The 17,809-nt window shown below is 36.0% G+C and overlaps 3 protein-coding genes and 1 pseudogene across 4 annotated transcripts in view; 1 reads left to right on the top strand and 3 right to left on the bottom strand.

Moving 5' to 3' along the window:
• The window catches only part of LOC129565661 (uncharacterized), a 4,047-nt gene extending 3,763 nt beyond the window's left edge, over nt 1-284 (bottom strand). Inside the window, exon 1 of the mRNA XM_055440771.1 lies at nt 191-284. Coding sequence (XP_055296746.1) covers nt 191-284 — 94 coding nt within the window. The remainder of the gene's footprint in view (nt 1-190) is intronic.
• A 607-nt stretch (nt 285-891) lies between these two features.
• On the bottom strand, nt 892-12,928 carry LOC129565660 (uncharacterized; annotated as a pseudogene).
• Nucleotides 5,392-7,895, bottom strand: LOC129566514 (serine protease persephone-like). 2 transcript variants are annotated; one of them, XM_055442540.1, is made up of 10 exons: nt 7,468-7,895; nt 7,263-7,393; nt 7,110-7,204; nt 6,746-7,023; nt 6,639-6,682; nt 6,508-6,555; nt 6,231-6,411; nt 5,912-6,075; nt 5,646-5,750; nt 5,392-5,553 (listed from the first exon to the last, which is right to left on the bottom strand). In XM_055442540.1, exons 1-10 carry the CDS (start codon nt 7,556-7,558, stop codon nt 5,497-5,499), a joined length of 1,194 nt encoding a protein of 397 aa, XP_055298515.1. In that variant the 5' UTR covers nt 7,559-7,895; the 3' UTR covers nt 5,392-5,496. The 2 variants fall into 2 exon arrangements, with proteins under 2 accessions (XP_055298515.1, XP_055298514.1); XM_055442539.1 differs by having other exon boundaries at nt 5,392-5,750.
• Nucleotides 12,929-14,925: 1,997 nt separating the features above from the next.
• On the top strand, nt 14,926-17,766 carry LOC129566533 (uncharacterized). The gene is made up of 3 exons (XM_055442573.1): nt 14,926-16,070; nt 17,161-17,291; nt 17,376-17,766. Exons 1-3 carry the CDS (start codon nt 15,824-15,826, stop codon nt 17,496-17,498), a joined length of 501 nt encoding a protein of 166 aa, XP_055298548.1. The 5' UTR covers nt 14,926-15,823; the 3' UTR covers nt 17,499-17,766.
• Nucleotides 17,767-17,809: the final 43 nt, after the last annotated feature.

The raw sequence follows: 17,809 nt of genomic DNA, 5'->3' as shown, positions 1-17,809 counted from the left end.
TTGATTCGTTGGCCAAGTCTGTATGTAATTGTCGCTCGGTTTGTAACAACTTGACGTGGTTGCAATGCAAATCTTGGAGTGAACTTTGCATTAGAATCTTGAACTCCCAAGTTCTTAGCGTTCCCAACGGTTTTGGTCAAGTTAACTAGGGCTCTGCTAGCAGTTATATCAAAGCCCCCATCAATATTACTCAATTCCAATGTTTGAACAAATCCGTCACAATTCACACCGTTGAAGGCACAAAAAGCTGCCAAACCTATCGTTAGAAGAGTTAGACGTGCCATTTTTTTTAAGGTCTCTTCATTCAAACTACAACTGATTTAAGGCAGGGTTGCAATGTTAGTATTTATAGCAATTCTTATCACTAGGTTCGATATCGAAAATTTGTGTTGGAATTGATAACAACAGCTGCTCTTATCATGGGTTATAACATGAGTCGAAAATTGATTTTGCTCATCCTTTTTTCGCTTTTTGGAACATCAAAGTGGCCGATACATAATAAATCTTTGCAGTCTTAATCACATGTCCATGCATGACGTCTTGCGGTTTTCATTGATTTACAAACGATTGCGAAATAGTATAAAACCATAAAATCAATTACAACAAACAAGTTTCTTTCACTCTACAACATTTTTTTTTATTTATTTGTTTCGCTGTTTTATTTTACATTTTTATGATTTTCGTACAAATTACGCATATGTTTTAAGCTAATTCCATAAAATAAATTATTTCAAAAGTTTGCTTTTTTCGAATACAAAAATTTCAATTGAATCTTTATAAACTCATGTAAAATTACAAAAGTCTGTTTAAAAGATAATCTCTAAATCTAATAAGATCATATCAAGACTAAATGGAAATGAATTGACGACGAGTTGAATTCAATATCACACATTATTTGATTACAAGGTAAATTTTTGTAATATCTCTCTATGGCCACACATAATTCTCTATCCAATCAACGAAAGATGCAATGCGCGTGTATACGCCAGGCAATTGAGTACCACAACTCACGCCGAATGAAACGATCCCGACGACGGTCGATACGCCAGTTTGTGCTTCGTTCAAGAATAATGGGCCCCCACTGTCACCCTGCCAATGGAGAAAAATCACAAAAACTTTGTCAACATATCTCTCCTAACAGGATAAATATACTTGAAATGGACTTTTATTTACCTGACATGCATCGCGTTTTTCCGCCGCATTTAATGCACACATTTGTGTGTTGCTCAAATCCCGTAGAGCGGGTTGATTCGAGAGTCGATTGAATTCGACCAATGTTCGATTGCAGGTATGCAGTGGGATTGTCGTCACGTTCGCCTTTAGCATAAGTTCAGATCGATTTGTTCCTATGGAAAAAGTTGTTTTTAATGATTTTTTTTACAAGCTCTAAAAGACTTTTCTTCTGAGGAACATGAAATTTCGTTGCAACGATTTTTTTAAACTAATTATTTCCCACTTACTGTCCGCTTCAATCGATCCCCAACCCGTAATGATTAATTCTTGATATTCTGGTGGATCAGCCGGATCAGTTCGAATGCATGCGGGTCGTGCAAGATCATTTAAATCAATCGTTCCTTCAAATTCAATCAATGCAATGTCGTTCTTCTTTCGAATTGATGAATATTGTGGATGACGTATAATCTGTTTGATTGGACGATCGATTGGAGTCAAACCATCTGCATCATCGTGCAAAACTAGCTGTATGAAGAATCAATTACGATTTGAATAAAATATTTAAAAAATATATGCATCGATTTTTGTAATTGTCACAAACAAACCTTTCCCATTCGAATCATCACTGGTTTTCGTCGATCTTTAATGCAGTGCGCCGCTGTGACAACCCATTGTTCAGCGATAAGAGTGCCGCCACAATCAAAGTCATATTCGGCTGAGTCGCGGTTTCGATAACCCAATGCCACCATGTGTGGGAATTCACCTTGCCCAACGGGGATTCCATTGATTATATTCCAGTTGCTGTAAGGAGTTGCTACAGCTGAATATCTCGCACAGGCGGCTGTCGCCTTTGATCCGCTGAATTTATTCGGCACAATAATCGGTGGTGGAGGGGAAGTTGGTTCGCCACAGTTGTAGCTACTGTTGCAAAAAAAAAAATACATTCATGTTAGTTTTCTTGCGCAATTTTCGAATTTCTCAGTTGAAATTCAAGTTATTTACTCGAAAAGATACCCTAATTCACATGGTGCTGCCGGTTTTTCGACTGGTTTTGGCGGATGCTCATCACCACAGCATACAATCTCACCAATACGATCCTGCAACGAAGCAAAACAATGCAATTCAACTTGATAATTATTTTATTGAGTGAGAGACATGTTTGGAATCGGAATCGTTCATTTACCGCAAACGAGCATCGTCGAATGTCACTGAATTTCATTTTTTTCTTATTCAAATTTTGTATCAGCCACTTGCAACTTTCGGCATTTTTGCAAACGCCCATTTCGCCGGTGTGAAGATGACATACACTTCCCTCTGGAGTAAACAATAAGAAGAAAATATCGAGAAAAACACATTAATTTCACCATTTGTGTCAAAATGTTAATAAAATCATGGATTGCTTAGCGATAAATAAAACAATATCAAATTTTGAACAGTGGTATGTTGTTTCGCCGTCATATTCGTCGGCATTTCCAATGAATTCATGCGTCATTTCAAAACGTATTTCATTTCGTCGTATTGTTTCCTATTAACAAAGAATTCTCGTACATTTTTCTCAGAATCGTTGAATCGCGTTATGTGTCTGTCCATATTATTTAATTTTGTAAAAGCTTTGTGATGTTTTTCTCCCCTCGATTCGAATTTATCTTGACTTATGCGTGAAATCAGCTATTTTTGTGTTTATTTTTTTCTTTCTGTTGTCTGGTTGATAAACGTATCATTATTGAAACCGCAACTCGGGGAATTGCAGAGTTGAACTTTGGACGATAAATACATTAAAATTCCGATATCATGGAATATTTTTTGCCAAATTGTTTCGCTTGCTAAAGTCAATGCCATTTCGATTAACATTTGCGTCAAGAGCTATCTACACGACTGTTTCAAAAGCAAGAATTTTTAAATTGAAATGTTCGACATGTGAAATGGAGCGAAACCTCCTAAGATGTTTTCGATTTATTTCAATCGTGGAACACCAAAGAAATAGAGAAGAACAAAAAATCGTACACCCATTGGCATATCAGCACAGTGAATTCGTGTGTGTTTTGAAAATGCGTCGTGTAGAATATTCACAATAACGACAATAACAACCATTTTACTGGAGCGACAACTTTATTTTATACGACGCAAAACCAGTTTTTTTTATTTCTTCTTTTTTTCCTGACTTTTAAATTCCAATAATCACTTCGAACTTATTGAATTTACTTGAGGCCATGTTGTTGGTGTATTTATAGAAAATTCATCGATCTACTATGACTAATGAAGAGAAAAAGAGACATTTGTTTCCCTCAAGTATAAGTTGTAATTAATTCGAAGAAGAAATTATCGCACATTGTGATCTCATTACGAACATGCTTAGCGACGCGTAGCATTTCCATTGCACGTGATAAGACATAATATAAACGATTTGTTAATTGATCATAACATTTTTGATCAGTTTTGTTCACTGTTCAATTAGTTTTTACTAATCACTACGTGATTGATAAGTTCGTAAAATGGCTTTTATTCAAAAGAAATAAAACAGTTCAAAATATCAATCAAAAAATTTACCGAAAAGGTCTGTCTGGATCGTAAAATCGACAAATGTCACCAAAAACACTGACGCAACGAATAAATTTGTCGATTTTTTAAACATTTTGATTTCTTGTTTTCTCCTTTCTCAACACAAGTCACTCGTAACTTTTGACTTTTAAGCAATATAGCCACCGCACTCGAAGAGCAACAATTCACAAATGTTCATCAACTCTGTTAAACACATTTAAAAAGTCCACATTCTCCTATGCAAACGTCGCGTTATATTGTCGTTTTCACTTGATAATGAAGTAACTGATGTATTTTAGTTGTTTTTCTTTCTTCAAATTAATCTTTGACGTTTTTTCTTCTTCAAATAATCTCCGAGTTGAGCTATCGAAAGAGAAACTTTCTAATTGTAAATTAGTCACATTTGCTATAATTTTTTTTTGTATCTCTCTTCAGTCGAACCTGACGATCGCGTGCATACGACACTGGTCCACTTTGAAATTTGATGCGGATTTTGCTTCAATTCGAGTTTTATATATATTGTCGAGCAAACACTTCGACGACGAAGACAATTGACTGAAATCTCTGACTCAAAAACTGGTAGTGCAGGTGTAGTATGAAACTGTTTCAGTCTACCAGGTAGAACGTTAAGTGGACGGTTATTAGGTATAAAATGTTGTGTGTGTAATTTGGTGGGAGAAGTTTATTCATGAATAGATGGCAACTTGAATGTTTTAACATCGGCAGGTTGACTTATACGTGCCGCGATTCATTTCATCGACCAGAGAAAATTGCGACAATACAATACAAGCTTATTGGTATGGTGGTGGTGTTGAAGCACTACGTCACGACACTGCTGGAATGATTAACATTTTAATTAAATTAACATCGGCGAGTTTTGAATTGATTCACCATTTTACCTGTCTGATCGTCCTAATTTATCGTGCATGTCATATAGAGACGAATTCTTATGATATGCGTCAAAATGTTGTTAGAAAACAAAACAACACTACGTATTGATGAATCGGACTATTTTATGTGCGGTTTTGCGAAGAACTGTAGACACCATCAAATCGGTCAAAGATTAAAAGTGACTGAATATACTCTTTTCATTTGTAAGAGCTTTACCATATCATTTTCTGTTCCATCAATGAAGAGTTCCCCTATTCAATTATAATTCCTGTTTCTGAATTTGTGATTTCCCTTATTAACTTAATTTCACCATCAATTGTATGCTCGAGCACCACAGTTTATTGAATTACCGATTTTAATTATAATAATCACCTGAATCACTCAACTATAGACTCAATAGAGCTAATTAAATGGTAAGAATTTCGTTATGGTAGGAAAATATATCGGATATCAATTACATTGCGTGTAAATTTCACATTTTCCCGCGTAATAATAGATTTGAGTCAGTCAAAACGTAATAAAATACAGTGCAACAATGGAGTACTAAACTGTCTATTAACAATGATTTGTGGCTCTTTATCTTTTGATTGCATGCGAGCAAGCGAGCGACATTGTGAGAAAAATTCAGACGATTTCAATATTCATAGGCGATTTTTAAAATTTGACTCATCGAATGACTATTAGGAACACTAGTTCTAAAGCTAAGCGCAAATCGAAAATGCATTGCACTTGGACAGCTACTGAGAATCCTATACCGATTTTATCATTTGTTGAAATTAAAAATACAAATTTTGCTGAGAAATTCGGTTTTATTAAATCTTAAATGAAATTTTCAATTTGGATTATTACGTGAATATAAAATTATTACATTCATATTTGTGCCCATGGATACAGCTACGGCCATATCGTATTTTCAATCCAATCAACGAAAGACGCAATGCGCGTGTATACCTGAAAAATGAATCATTTAAACGTTACAAATTGTGATTATAATAATACGGATGTGGAAGAGATCTTGATTTTATTGAGATGATTTTAGATACTCCTGGCAATTCTGTTCCGCAGCTTATTCCAAATGAAACAATTCCCACGATCGTCGATACGCCCGTTGATTTATCATGAATTCCAATCGGTCCACCTGAATCACCCTAATAAAAGATAAATTTAGTACGCTTTGTTGGAGATGACTTTTCAGCACATGCCCCAAAACAAAATTTTCTTCTTCTGATATGCCAAAATTAAAGGGGCTTTTGAAGGGGAACCCGCTGTTTTTCGGATTTATATGTAAATAAAAATCGGTTCATCATACCTGGCATGCATCTGAACCCGACCGCAAATTTACTGCACACATTTGCGATTGACTCAATCCACGTGGAAAATTTGCGATATTTGTGATCACCAATGTTCTATTACATTGATCCAATGGGACTGCATTTACATTGGCCTTGAGCAAAGCTTCTGATCGATTGGTTCCTGCGGAAAATTATTGAAGACGAAGAAAATTAACGTAAAAAATCGAACGAAAAATAAAGAAAAATTAAGAAGAAAATTTTTTTAATAACAATTGAGATGAAAATAAGAAATTAAAAACTTGATACAAAAAAAAATTCTAAATAAAACAAACTCACTATCCGGTTCGATTGAACCCCAACCGGCGATCACAAGATTATCTGTTTCAAGAATATCGTTCACATTAGTGTGAATGCAGGCTGGACGAATGATATCATTAAATGCTATACTTCCAATGAACTCAATTAAAGCGATATCATTTTTCTTAGTAATAACCGAGTATTCATTGCGAACAATGCGCTAAAGGGAAGAATTTTATAGTTTACATTTTAAATTACGCTACTTTTTTTTTAAATATCCACAACCATGTTTAAAGCACGTATTTGTTATTCATACCGATATGCTTTTGTCAACGCCTTCCTCGTAATCAGAATGAAGATAAATCTGAATAAATTAAAACAAAACAAATAATAATAAACATTCACGGAATCAATTAGATGGTTTAGAATATGAAAAAAAAGTCTCACTTTTCCGAACCGAACGATTACCGGCCTACGTCGCTCCTTGATACCTTTGATACAGTGTGTATTATTTAGTGTTTGCAGCAGTAGCTGATATTAGTCAATATACTTACAGTGGGCCGCTGTAACGACCCATTGATCAGCAATGAGACTGGCGCCGCAATCAAAGTTATAGCTTGTATTTTGACGATTTGGATAACCCAGACCTGCCATATGTGGCAGCTCCATTGGATCAGCCGTTTTTCCCTTTATGATTGAATGTGGAGGGTTGAAAGGTTTAGCCAATGCCGAATACTTTGTACATGCATCACGAATTTTGTCACCGCTATTCTGCGGTTTGTATTCTGATGACTCGGTGCTACGATCGGGAACTCGGTCCGTGCACTTGAAACTTTGATAGAAAATTCGATGAATCGATTTTGAAATATTTAATTAAATAATTCCACAAATGACATGTGATTAATCGTTAAAACGCACTCGAATAAAAATTCCAAAAAACAAGGACGGGGTGTCACTTCAAGTGGCTGACTTAAACTCTCATCTCCGCAGCAGATGATGTCATCACGTGGTCCCTTAATTTAGAACAAAAGTAAGTACAAAGAATTTTCACCCGATAGAAAGAATACATACTGAAAATGAACATCTCCTAATGTCATTTAATTTCATTTGTCTCTGCTTCAAATTTTCGATGGCCCAGTTACATTTTAGCGCATTTTTGCAGATACCATTCACACCCGTATGCAAACGACATGGGCTTCCTTCTGTAATGTGTTCAATGACATAAAACATTTCAGTTCCTTATAATGAATTTCGAAAGAAAATATAATAAATTTACCATAAAGAAATGTCGGTATCACACAATCGACGTCAATTGACGTGATTAACAAAACAACAATGGTGACGCACAGCTGTGGTAAGTGTTGCATTTCGATAGAACGTTTTATTCGCTTTGATTTCGTCGGTCAACCTCACCATCAAAACATCAGTCCGTAACTAAAGTACTAATTGGCAAAAACACACAGTGCCACGCATTTCTTCTACGTTTTGAGAGAAACGTGATTTCTCTGATGATGTTCAATACATTCAAGCCAAGCATGCATTCACATTGCCACACCGCTGTTTGTGTGATGAGTTCAAGTAAATCATTGTAAAGCAGAATTGAAGAATTTATTGAAACACCGATAAATTGCAAGCTGTTAAATGTAATAGCGCGTGCGGCCGGTTAGCGGTAAGTGTATGGGCGGATTCGCAATTCTCGGGAATCTAAACGCAATTTTGTTTTATCAATAAAACATGTATACAAATGAAAAAAAAAAAACGACAACAGTATTTTTTTGATTTATCTTTTTCTTTCTCTATTTTTGCTTAATCTTAGTACAGGTCGAGTTATTATGCGTTTGGCCACACAATTGGTTCAATCCAGTCTAAATAGTAGGCCACTCTCGTGTAGACCGAAGGCTGCTTAGTACCACATCCAACGCCAAACGATACAACACCAATGATCGATGCAATATTTGTGGTGTCTGGAAATGATTGAAGTGGACCACCCGAATCACCTAGAAAATAAATCATTCGAGCGTTACAAATTGTGATATTATAATAAGGAAGAGGAAGAAATCTTGGTTATAAAAAAAAAATAAATAAATAAATAAATAAGATGAAATATAAATCAATACAAAGTACCTTGGCATGCATCTTTACTGCCAGCGGGATCGAATGCACAGCATTGGCTTTCACTTAGACCTTGTCGTAGGCCCGGTTCGTTCGCCTGTCGATTGATAGATACCAGCGTTGTATTACACAGCTGCAATGGCATTGAGGTGACATTTGCTTTTAGCAAAACCGATGGCCGTATCGTTCCTTATTTTTTTTATTCGGGTCAAAAAGGAAAAAAAAAGATGAGCAAAAATTGGTGACCAAAATGTTTATGGGATGTGAGAAAAATTAAAGCTAAATTCATTCCATTTCATCAATCTATGAATTTTTAAATTTTTGACAAATTGAATTTTTTTACCATTCCAAAATCCGAATAAAGACAAGAAAATTAAACTCACGTGTAGCAGAAGTGGTACCCCATCCGGTGATAATAAGTTCAACGGTGGGCAGCACATCACCTAAATTATATAAAATATATAATATATATATATATATATATAATAAATAAATCACCTAAATTGGTTCGTAAACACGCTGGCCGAACATTTTCTGTGAAATTTACGGGTCGAGCAAGTCGAACTAGTGCGATATCATTTTTCTTTACACCTGAATTATATTGTGGATGACGAATAGTATCCTGTTTTTTTTTAAGTACATGCATAGAGTAATTTGAATAATAATTGAATAACATTAACAATTGATGACTGAGAATTGTAAATGAGTTCTCAGGAATGCCTACCGCAATGTCGATATCAACTGGAACGGCGTCATCGTCGTTTGTGAAAAGAGTCACCTAATTCAGTTCAATGAAGTTCAATGAGAAATGATACAAATCATCAAATAATTTGTGAAAAACTTCAAGAATACTCACTTTTCCCAATCGAACCACTTGCGGTCGTCGTCTAGGTGGTGCACAATGTGCAGCTGTCAGTACATAGTATTCCGAAATGAGAGTTCCACCACAGTCATAACTGATGTCGTTATTAATATCCCGATAACCTAATGCAGCCTTCATTGGGAAAAATTCGATTCATCTAAACTGTACCAAAAACATATTCTTTGGGGGGAAAATTTACCATCCATGGAAATTCACCCAAATTGGTTGGGACTCCATCCAAAATATTCCACGATATGGCTATCGGTAGGCGTGAGTATATTTCACATGCTGAAACATTATAAAACGCAACGTACATTAACAGAACGAATCTATTGAACGAGTCATTCGATATGATTTGTGGTATTCTGAATTACCGGATTCAGCTTTTCTGCCGGCGCTATAACGCGATCTGGTGTCATCGAGTGGTGGTTTATCCGTCACACGGCCCGGCCGCGTCCCACTATCAATTGATGACGAATCATTTTCGTTACTACTAATCGTTTAGTTTGCACATGTGATAAATATATCAATTCAACCATCCAAAATCACAAATGCCAAACCAAAAAAAAAAAAAAAAAAAAACTTGAACAAAAACAAGGGGGATCAATGAATTTGGGATCACAAAACCAACAACTATACAGAAAGAGTACGGCAATGAGTGTGATGAAGAGACAATCACCATATTAAACCATGATTTTTAATGCATTGCACAGACACATACACACACACAAGATTCGATTGAATCATATCGAATACCTGGTCGGCGTTGTAATATGTAAGTCACTGTTACCACCACCAGCGAATAGATTACCATCACCAATTGACGACTTTTTCATCGTACTTGTTACAAATGTTGTTCCTATTGTTGTTGTTTTTGCTGTCGTTGTCGAATATTCATTTAAAACATCACGCATCGATGACGGCATATCAGTTGGTGTTTGTGCTCGAGTCGTGGTCGTTTTAATCGCATGATTATTTCCATTGTTTACACTTGAGGTCGTTGAATGTTCGTTGAGAATTTCCTTCATCCAACCAGGCATTTCGGTGGTGGTTGTTGTAGTTTGTCGTAATTTCTCATTGACACCTTGATTTGAGACACTATCAATATCATTATTTCCAATGTTGGTTGGATTTACAGCTGACCATTCGCTCCAAAATGAATTGGCTGCAGTCGTTTTCAAAGTTGGTTTCAATGTGGTCGTTTGAATCACCTTATTATTGGACTTTGGCGTCGTTGAATATTCATTTAAAATGTCTTGCATCCACGGAAGTACACCAGCTTCAGTTGTCGTCGTTGAATATTCACGGATGACATCTTTCATCCAATCATCCATTACAGGTGTGGTCGATTTCACAGTTGGTATCGTTCTGATTTGCTTTGGAGTTGTTATCGTCGTCGTTGTTCTCATTGTAGTTGTGGATTTTGGCAGCGGACCACTTGGAAAAATGAAACCAGTATGCGTTAGAACATTTGTCGCTGTGTTCCATGTCAATGGTAACATCGGTAAATCATTCGCAAAGAGAGTTTGATTTGGTTTTGAATGCGACGACCACAACGGTTTATTGGCCGGCCTATTTCTATACAAATTAAATTGAATGCTATAAGCATGAGGATCTATTGAACATGCACTCAACAATACATTACAGGAAATTAGATGAATGGATGGGTGATAATTGCGGTCAAGAAAAACTACACTTATTGTTAAATCCAATCACAACTATTCTGATTAATATTCAAATAAGTCGACGATTGCAATCAAAAAAGATTTTATCAAAAGGAAATTTTCTTCTTTCGAAAAAAAGAATCTAGAAAAAAGTTCCCTTCTAAAAGCAATCTCTTCACAATTGATGATTTGGTTTAATTCATGCAGAATGAGAGAGTAAATTCAAAACCATTTAAAGTGCACATGCAAACTGAACAGAGGTGGCTCACATGAAGACAAAGTCTGTATTTGGTTGAGATGGCAATACTGGTCTATGACGACCGGGCTGTGGCCTTTCATCAGCACAACAAGCTATTTGGATGGCGCCCTGACAACAAACAGAAAGATCAAAAACGAATGCAAAATGAAGAGCAGAACATTGCGTATGCCGGTTTCTTACCTGAAATGAGCATGTAACAATGTTTTGGTATCCTATTGTCCCCGTCCGCAAGCCCACTTTAATTGATTCGCAATAAGCGATATTCTTGCAAATACCTCGGCTGCCATCGTATAGCGTGCATGGATTGCCCTCTGAAAAGTGTAAACATAATTTAGTAACACTCGTTTTTGTTGTCATTCATTTCAGTCTGGCTGGGTTAAGAGAACTTGAATCACACCTTGGTGATTCTTTGAAAGAATGTTGGTCGCGTCACAGCCATAAAAAACAGCACAGAAGTATGAAGTGTGGTATAAATTAAAAAGTGCCGATAAAAAACTGGTTCAAAACTTAAGAATTCGTTGCTTTTAAGATGCTCTTTTTGTTTTAAAACAAAGCTAAATACTCGTTTCGCAGGTTTAGTGCAATCACATTTTGTGCATACGTGCAGCAGATCACGCAATTCATTTGCAAAAAACGCTGATTGCTGTTTGGATGCAACTTACTATGGGATTCCCCATACGCACAACTAGTAATTTCAATTCACAAAGAGGTGCGTTGTGCAATTTTCTAACTGAAAAAAAGCGTTGCATGCAATCAAACTGATACGAATTTTAATTCAACACCGAAAGAGAGAGAAAAAAAATACAGTAACAAAACCATTTTGATTACCATATCTTTGTGCCTGACCATATCCAATGAGCATGACGTCGATTGTCAATGCTATGCTAATAAAAGTCGCGAAATCCATTTCATTCAAGTTTATTTGGCGAGAGATGTCAATCACGATTAATGGCGTAGACACGAATCAAAATCGGTGTCAATCAGCTTAGCATTTACGTCACACACTCAGTCGTCTAATGCCGTCAAATATGTTGGTTGTCTTCACATGAAATTTTCCACTAACACTAGTCAAAAGTTTTTGGTTTTAACGAGATTTTTATTCACTTATACTAAAAGCCAACGTTCGCTACCTTTTTGTTACGTTTGGTTCAACAGAACGGATATATGTATATAAAAAAAACGGTTTTTCCAATTCTATAAATTTATTGGGTCACACAATCCACTTTATTTTGCGTTTTTATTGATAAGAAGATGACAAGGCGATGCAGAGTTCACGGCTTTTTTTTGTATCAGAAAACTTATTTAACGATCTTATTTGGCGTATAACTTTTGATTTTATGTGCAAAAATTCTAAGAATTTAAAATGAGTTGGCAATATAAAAACAACAACAAATAAATCAAACACGTTCAAGAAAGTTCTGCACATTGGACACAACCACTGTCGATCGATTGTTTATTTATTGGATTGTTTTTGGTGCTTTATGTTGTCTTTGTCAACATGCGCACGGTGTTGTAGTTCGTTTCGATATGCGATACCGGTTTTCAATGTCACCACTATTCAAACAAGTGTAAGTCTTCGACACGCATCACAGCTGCCCATATGAATATGGCTTCGACTGGGTGGCTTCTCTACCGTTCAACCAAATTCGAAACACTAGACAGTGTACTCAGTTCGTTCAACACACTAAATTATTGCGCGTTGATTTCTTCCTTGTCATTGCGTTCAAATTTATGACAAACTGAGAGAAAGATAATGAACGTTTTGTTGCTTTTGACCTAAATCCATGAACATAACATAATCACTGAAAACCATTTTGCCAGTTAAACTCTTAACCCTCGCATCACAATTACAGACGCAAGTGATTACCAAGTGGTTAAGTGTGTTCGTTAGACTGCTTCAAAAAAAAAAGTTGTCCCTCATCTGGAATGTCCGGCCAGTTTCGAAAAATATACCTCAAAAAAATAGGTTTGGCGCAAAGATTGCACATGGGTACCATATAAAAAACCATAGCAAGCCCCACATCAAAATTTTCATGACGGCAATTTCGGAAGCCATTTTAAATCGCTACATTTCGACCAAAATAATTTTTCCAGCCAATATTTGGCAAAAACTGTTGATGAGGTTTTGTTTGGCTTGTCAACATCTACAACTTTTACCAAGACATAAGCCCTTGAAAAGGCATTCTGGGCCAGTTACATTGTAAAATGACCGAAAAAATTGCAATTTTTTAGCATTTTTTACACTTTTTGCTCTACGAGTCACCCAGGCGGTGGACTATTGTTCAGTTTTCGACTTGTGTCGTGTAGCCAGAACCTGTACAAACATTTTGGTACTTGTCAGATTGCGATTTGGATGGAATTTGGCGGCAATTGATTCACACATATAAGACAAATTTCTGGCCAAAATGAGCAAATCACGACTACGAGCTTCGATCTGACAAATAAAAGCAAATGATTTCTACCTCTTCTGCCTTTGAACATCTAGTATGGTCCTTTGCGAACATTTTAAGTAACAACACGACCAAATCGAGTGATGTTTTCACATATTTCTGGCCTCATATTCGATTTCAACTCCCAAAAAATCGACTTTTGACCAAAAAATCCTTAAGTATAGGATTTTTAGGGATGGTGTCTTGGTGCAATGTTATTTTTTCTCGAAAATATGGGGAGTCTACCCAGACAAAAACTCTCAAAATTGACTTTTTAGGGTACCTCCCCAACAAAATATACGTTTTTCATGAATTTTACTATGAAAATATCAATTTTTGTTCGGAAGGTACCCCAAAAATACACTTTTTGGATGAGTTTCTTAGTACAAAGTTATTTTTTTCGAGAAATATTGGGAACCTACTCACACAGAATCTCTTATGAATGATTTTTGGCATCCCTAAAAAGCCTATACTTAAGGATTTTTTGGTCAAAAGTCGATTTTTGGGAGTTGAAATCGAATATGAGACCAGAAATATGTGAAAACATCACTCGATTTGGTCGTGTTGTTACTTAAAATGTTCGTAAAGGACCATACTAGATGTTCAAAGGCAGAAAAGGTAGAAATCATTTGCTTTTATCTGTCAAATCGAAGCTCATGTTTGTGATTTGCTCATTTTGACCTGAAATTTGTCTTATATGTGTGAATCAATTGCCGCCAAATTCCATCCAAATCGCAATCTGACAAGTACCAAAATATTTGTACAGGTTCTGGCTACACGACACAAGTCGAAAACTGAACAATAATCCACCGCCTGGGTGACTCGTAGAGCAAAAAATTTAAAAAATGCCAAAAAATTGCAATTTTTTCGGTCATTTTACACTTTAACTGGCCCAGAAGGCCTTTTCAAGGGCTGATGTCTTGGTAAAAGTTATAGATATTGACGAGCCAAACAAAACCCCATCAACACTCTTTGTCGAAATTTGGTTGGAATAATGGAATTAGTCGAAATGTTGCGAACCAAAATGGCTTCCGAAATTGCTGTCATGAAAATTTTGATGTGGGGCTTGCTATGGTTTTTTATATGGTACCCATGTGCAATCTTTGCACCAAACCTATTTTTTTGAGGTATATTTTTCGAAACTGGCCGGACATTACAGATGAGGGACAACTTTTTTTTTTGAAGCAGTCTAGTGTTTGTGTCTGTTTTTTACGGTGTTTTGCAAGTGTATTTTTCAACTAACACTGGTGCTTAGTGTATAGAAGCGAAATTCGCCTCGGCCGGCACTCGTTTGCTTGTCAATCCGACAGTGAATCGCACACAAAACATGATAGTATTGAACAGTGATATTGATTTAGCATCGATATTAGTTCGCAATTTGCATGTATTGATTCCTTAGAATTGGTTGAATAAACACACTGTGCAACCTACTAAATGGTTTCTATTTGCTCAAATGTTACGCCAAGTTCAATCCAAACGGCTTTTTTTAGAGAGAAAAAAAACATCGTTTATTAATCATATCGATTGAAAGAGAAAACGGTGATTTTTTTTGTGCTAGTCATTTGCACTTTTCAGATTATATACTAAAAGAATCGAATGAATGAATCATGAATAATAAATTATTTTCATATCATTTTCGGTAAAATTATCAAGTCCTTGATCATTTTGAATAAATTGCAAGGGAATTCACAAATCGAACGCACACAGATCAGAGTCACATGAACCGAGCATTTGATCTTCGAGTTTGCCCTTTCGATTTTTGATAAGAAATTTTAATCTGAAATTTATTTCTATCAGCAATGAGCAGTGTTCAAAATGCAAAGTGAATTTTAGTAAATATTTTGAAAAATTATCAATTGGTCACCATTTCGTAAGCATTGAGTCACAACAAGTGGTGCAAACGGGAATTTCAATACACTTGTTGAATCTCGCTTCTCTTGCTTCTTCTTTCTGTATTCAATTTTCGTTGTTCTCTTTTCTTTCTTCATTCTTTCTAATTTTTTCGGGTTTCTCTCTTTCTCCGTCACTCTCTCTGTTCACTGTACTCCTATGTCGATAATGCATAACGAACTAAGCGATAGAGTGTTAGAAAGAGACGCATATAAAAATGACACAAAGAACGGTTCAGCGGTTAATCGACCGAATATAGAGCGATGTCAGTGCTGTTTTTGCATTAGTTCAAATTTGAAGTCGACAACGAGAATCAGTTTGTACTGTAAACTAAACGAAACACTCGCAACAGCTACCAGTGTCAAATTTTCCAGTCTGACCACCGCCATTTGTATTCGACATCGGAGAAGAAAAAAATGTTGCGCAAAATAGTAATTTTCTTTGCCGTGTTCATGGTGGGCATGATCGCAAGTGAAGAATTTTCACTTTTGGATTTCGAGACTATTGAAAGTTCCCACCAGGAAATCAATGGCGATTTGTCGATTATTTCGACGGACAACACAAACGATGTAATTCCACATCCACCGGTCCACTACGAAATGGTGCAGCCCTTGCGAAGTGTTAACGGAATTTTGCACTATGCAATCGGAGCTCGAAGAAGCTGTAAGTTTATTTTTTTTTTAAATTACCTTTTTTCTGTTGCGTCAAGGGATTTCTATTTTTATCACATACACGAAAAAAATAAATCCATGCAAATGCGAAGGAGGCTCGAACTTAATTGCAAAATAAATGCGTTTGCGGTTTTTATATTGGGATTTTTTTCTTCTCGCAAATGACTCGGAATTGATGCTGTTTAAAGTGTGAATTGCAATCAATGGTGTAATATAATTTTGGTGTTTCCCCTCTTCAGATCGGATCACCGGCAAGTAAACAATTTACATCACGTTAAGCCAACAAATAACATCTTTGATGTTGATCAATCGTGAGAAAAATCGTAAAACTCGGGGATATTTTTAGAAAAATTGTTCATTTTAAACAGGTGCAATAATTGCATACGCGGTTCGCCAAGTATGCAAATCGATTCACCTAAAGTCATACCCAACCTGAATCAATCGAATCGCAAAAGTTGCTGACCGGTCAGTGACTGTGAACTTTACAGCAATCACAGTACGGCATTTTGTGATTTCGACGGGTAATAAATCCGAGTATAAGTCACAAACACACACACACACACACACACACACACACTCACACAAGGAATAATCGTTGAGTCATTCGGAATGGCTTTGTATACGTTATTTTCAGTTAATCCAATTATTCTCTCTCGTATATCTTACGCATTCATAATTTCCAACAATCATTTCGAATTACACGGTTGAAGCCGAGAATGAAACCGGCACGTATATCGCATTAAACCTATTTTTTTTTTAGTTGGATTTTTTTTCTGCGGTGAATAAAACGTTTCTAACTTTTTCTCTCGAATATATTATGAACTTATCTACCGTAATTCATGTAGTCGAAAACGTCATTTGACGCAGAAAAATATCCCACACGTATTCTGTTCGCTTCATCTACTCGTATCTCGGTTTGAATTTGCCTCGAGTTCCAAAATGACTCAAATTATACAATTATTTCAATTGAATCTGGTAATTCCGTGGACTTTTTCCGAAATGTGCGCTCACTGTGACTGTGATCAATGCTTTTGATACATACTAATGACTAATACAAGCTTTGTCGTATTTTTCACTTTCAGCTGATCGTTTGGTGGCATCAGGAGGACAAAATCAGAGCTGGCCACAGCCGCACAACGTTCAAATTCAATTGACGTATCCATCACAAGGATACGGTGCTCTGGTCACCTATGTCGCTATCGTGGTAAATCAGGTAAATTCATCGAAGTGATTTAGTTATCATGAAAATCATCTCATTCTTGCAAAACAGAATTTTAATGGTATAATTTTGTTGCAGACCAGCTCATTGGGCCAAGCATACGTTGTCAAAGGAGGCATTAATCAACACCAGATCACAATTGTCGTTGAAGCTTACAACACCAACGTTTTCAATGTGTTCGCCTATGTTTATGGCATTTAAGATACCATCCAAGCAATTTTATCGCGAAAAAAAATCACTCAGACAATATTTACCTCGAAAAACGATTCTTGAAAAACATCTCTTCATATTTTGTTCTACGCATTTTAATTTGTACACAATGTGGAATAGGAATTTACCGAAAGTTGCATGAATTTGACGAGAAAAAAATACGTCTTGATCACGTGAATGTAATATTAATATAAAATGTAATTAAAACGTCTAAATTGACTGAATAAAGGATTAATTGAGCAAAATCCCAGGAATATAACCTTGAGATTTGACTAATTCCATGCTTAATTTGCAGAATTGGA

Source organism: Sitodiplosis mosellana, unplaced genomic scaffold, assembly GCF_009176505.1.
Source record: "Sitodiplosis mosellana isolate CC-2019 unplaced genomic scaffold, AAFC_SMos_1.0 Smas_scaffold_3, whole genome shotgun sequence".
Taxonomy (NCBI): Eukaryota; Metazoa; Arthropoda; class Insecta; order Diptera; family Cecidomyiidae; genus Sitodiplosis; species Sitodiplosis mosellana.
Note: the sequence above shows the minus strand (reverse complement) of the source record. Positions and strands in the feature narration are given on the sequence as shown.

What these genes read in the sequence shown, in the direction of transcription:
- LOC129566514 (XM_055442539.1), bottom strand. Translation starts at nt 7,558, where the DNA reads ATGCAACACTTACCACAGCTGTGCGTCACCATTGTTGTTTTGTTAATC. An exon ending in GATACCGACATTTCTTTATG is followed by an intron (nt 7,394 to 7,467) that starts GTAAATTTATTA and finishes AACACATTACAG; the next exon opens with AAGGAAGCCCATGTCGTTTG. An exon ending in TAATCGTTCGGTTCGGAAAA is followed by an intron (nt 6,556 to 6,638) that starts GTGAGACTTTTT and finishes TAATTTATTCAG; the next exon opens with ATTTATCTTCATTCTGATTA.
- LOC129566533 (XM_055442573.1), top strand. Translation starts at nt 15,824, where the DNA reads ATGTTGCGCAAAATAGTAATTTTCTTTGCCGTGTTCATGGTGGGCATG. An exon ending in AATCGGAGCTCGAAGAAGCT is followed by an intron (nt 16,071 to 17,160) that starts GTAAGTTTATTT and finishes TTTCACTTTCAG; the next exon opens with CTGATCGTTTGGTGGCATCA. An exon ending in TCGCTATCGTGGTAAATCAG is followed by an intron (nt 17,292 to 17,375) that starts GTAAATTCATCG and finishes ATTTTGTTGCAG; the next exon opens with ACCAGCTCATTGGGCCAAGC.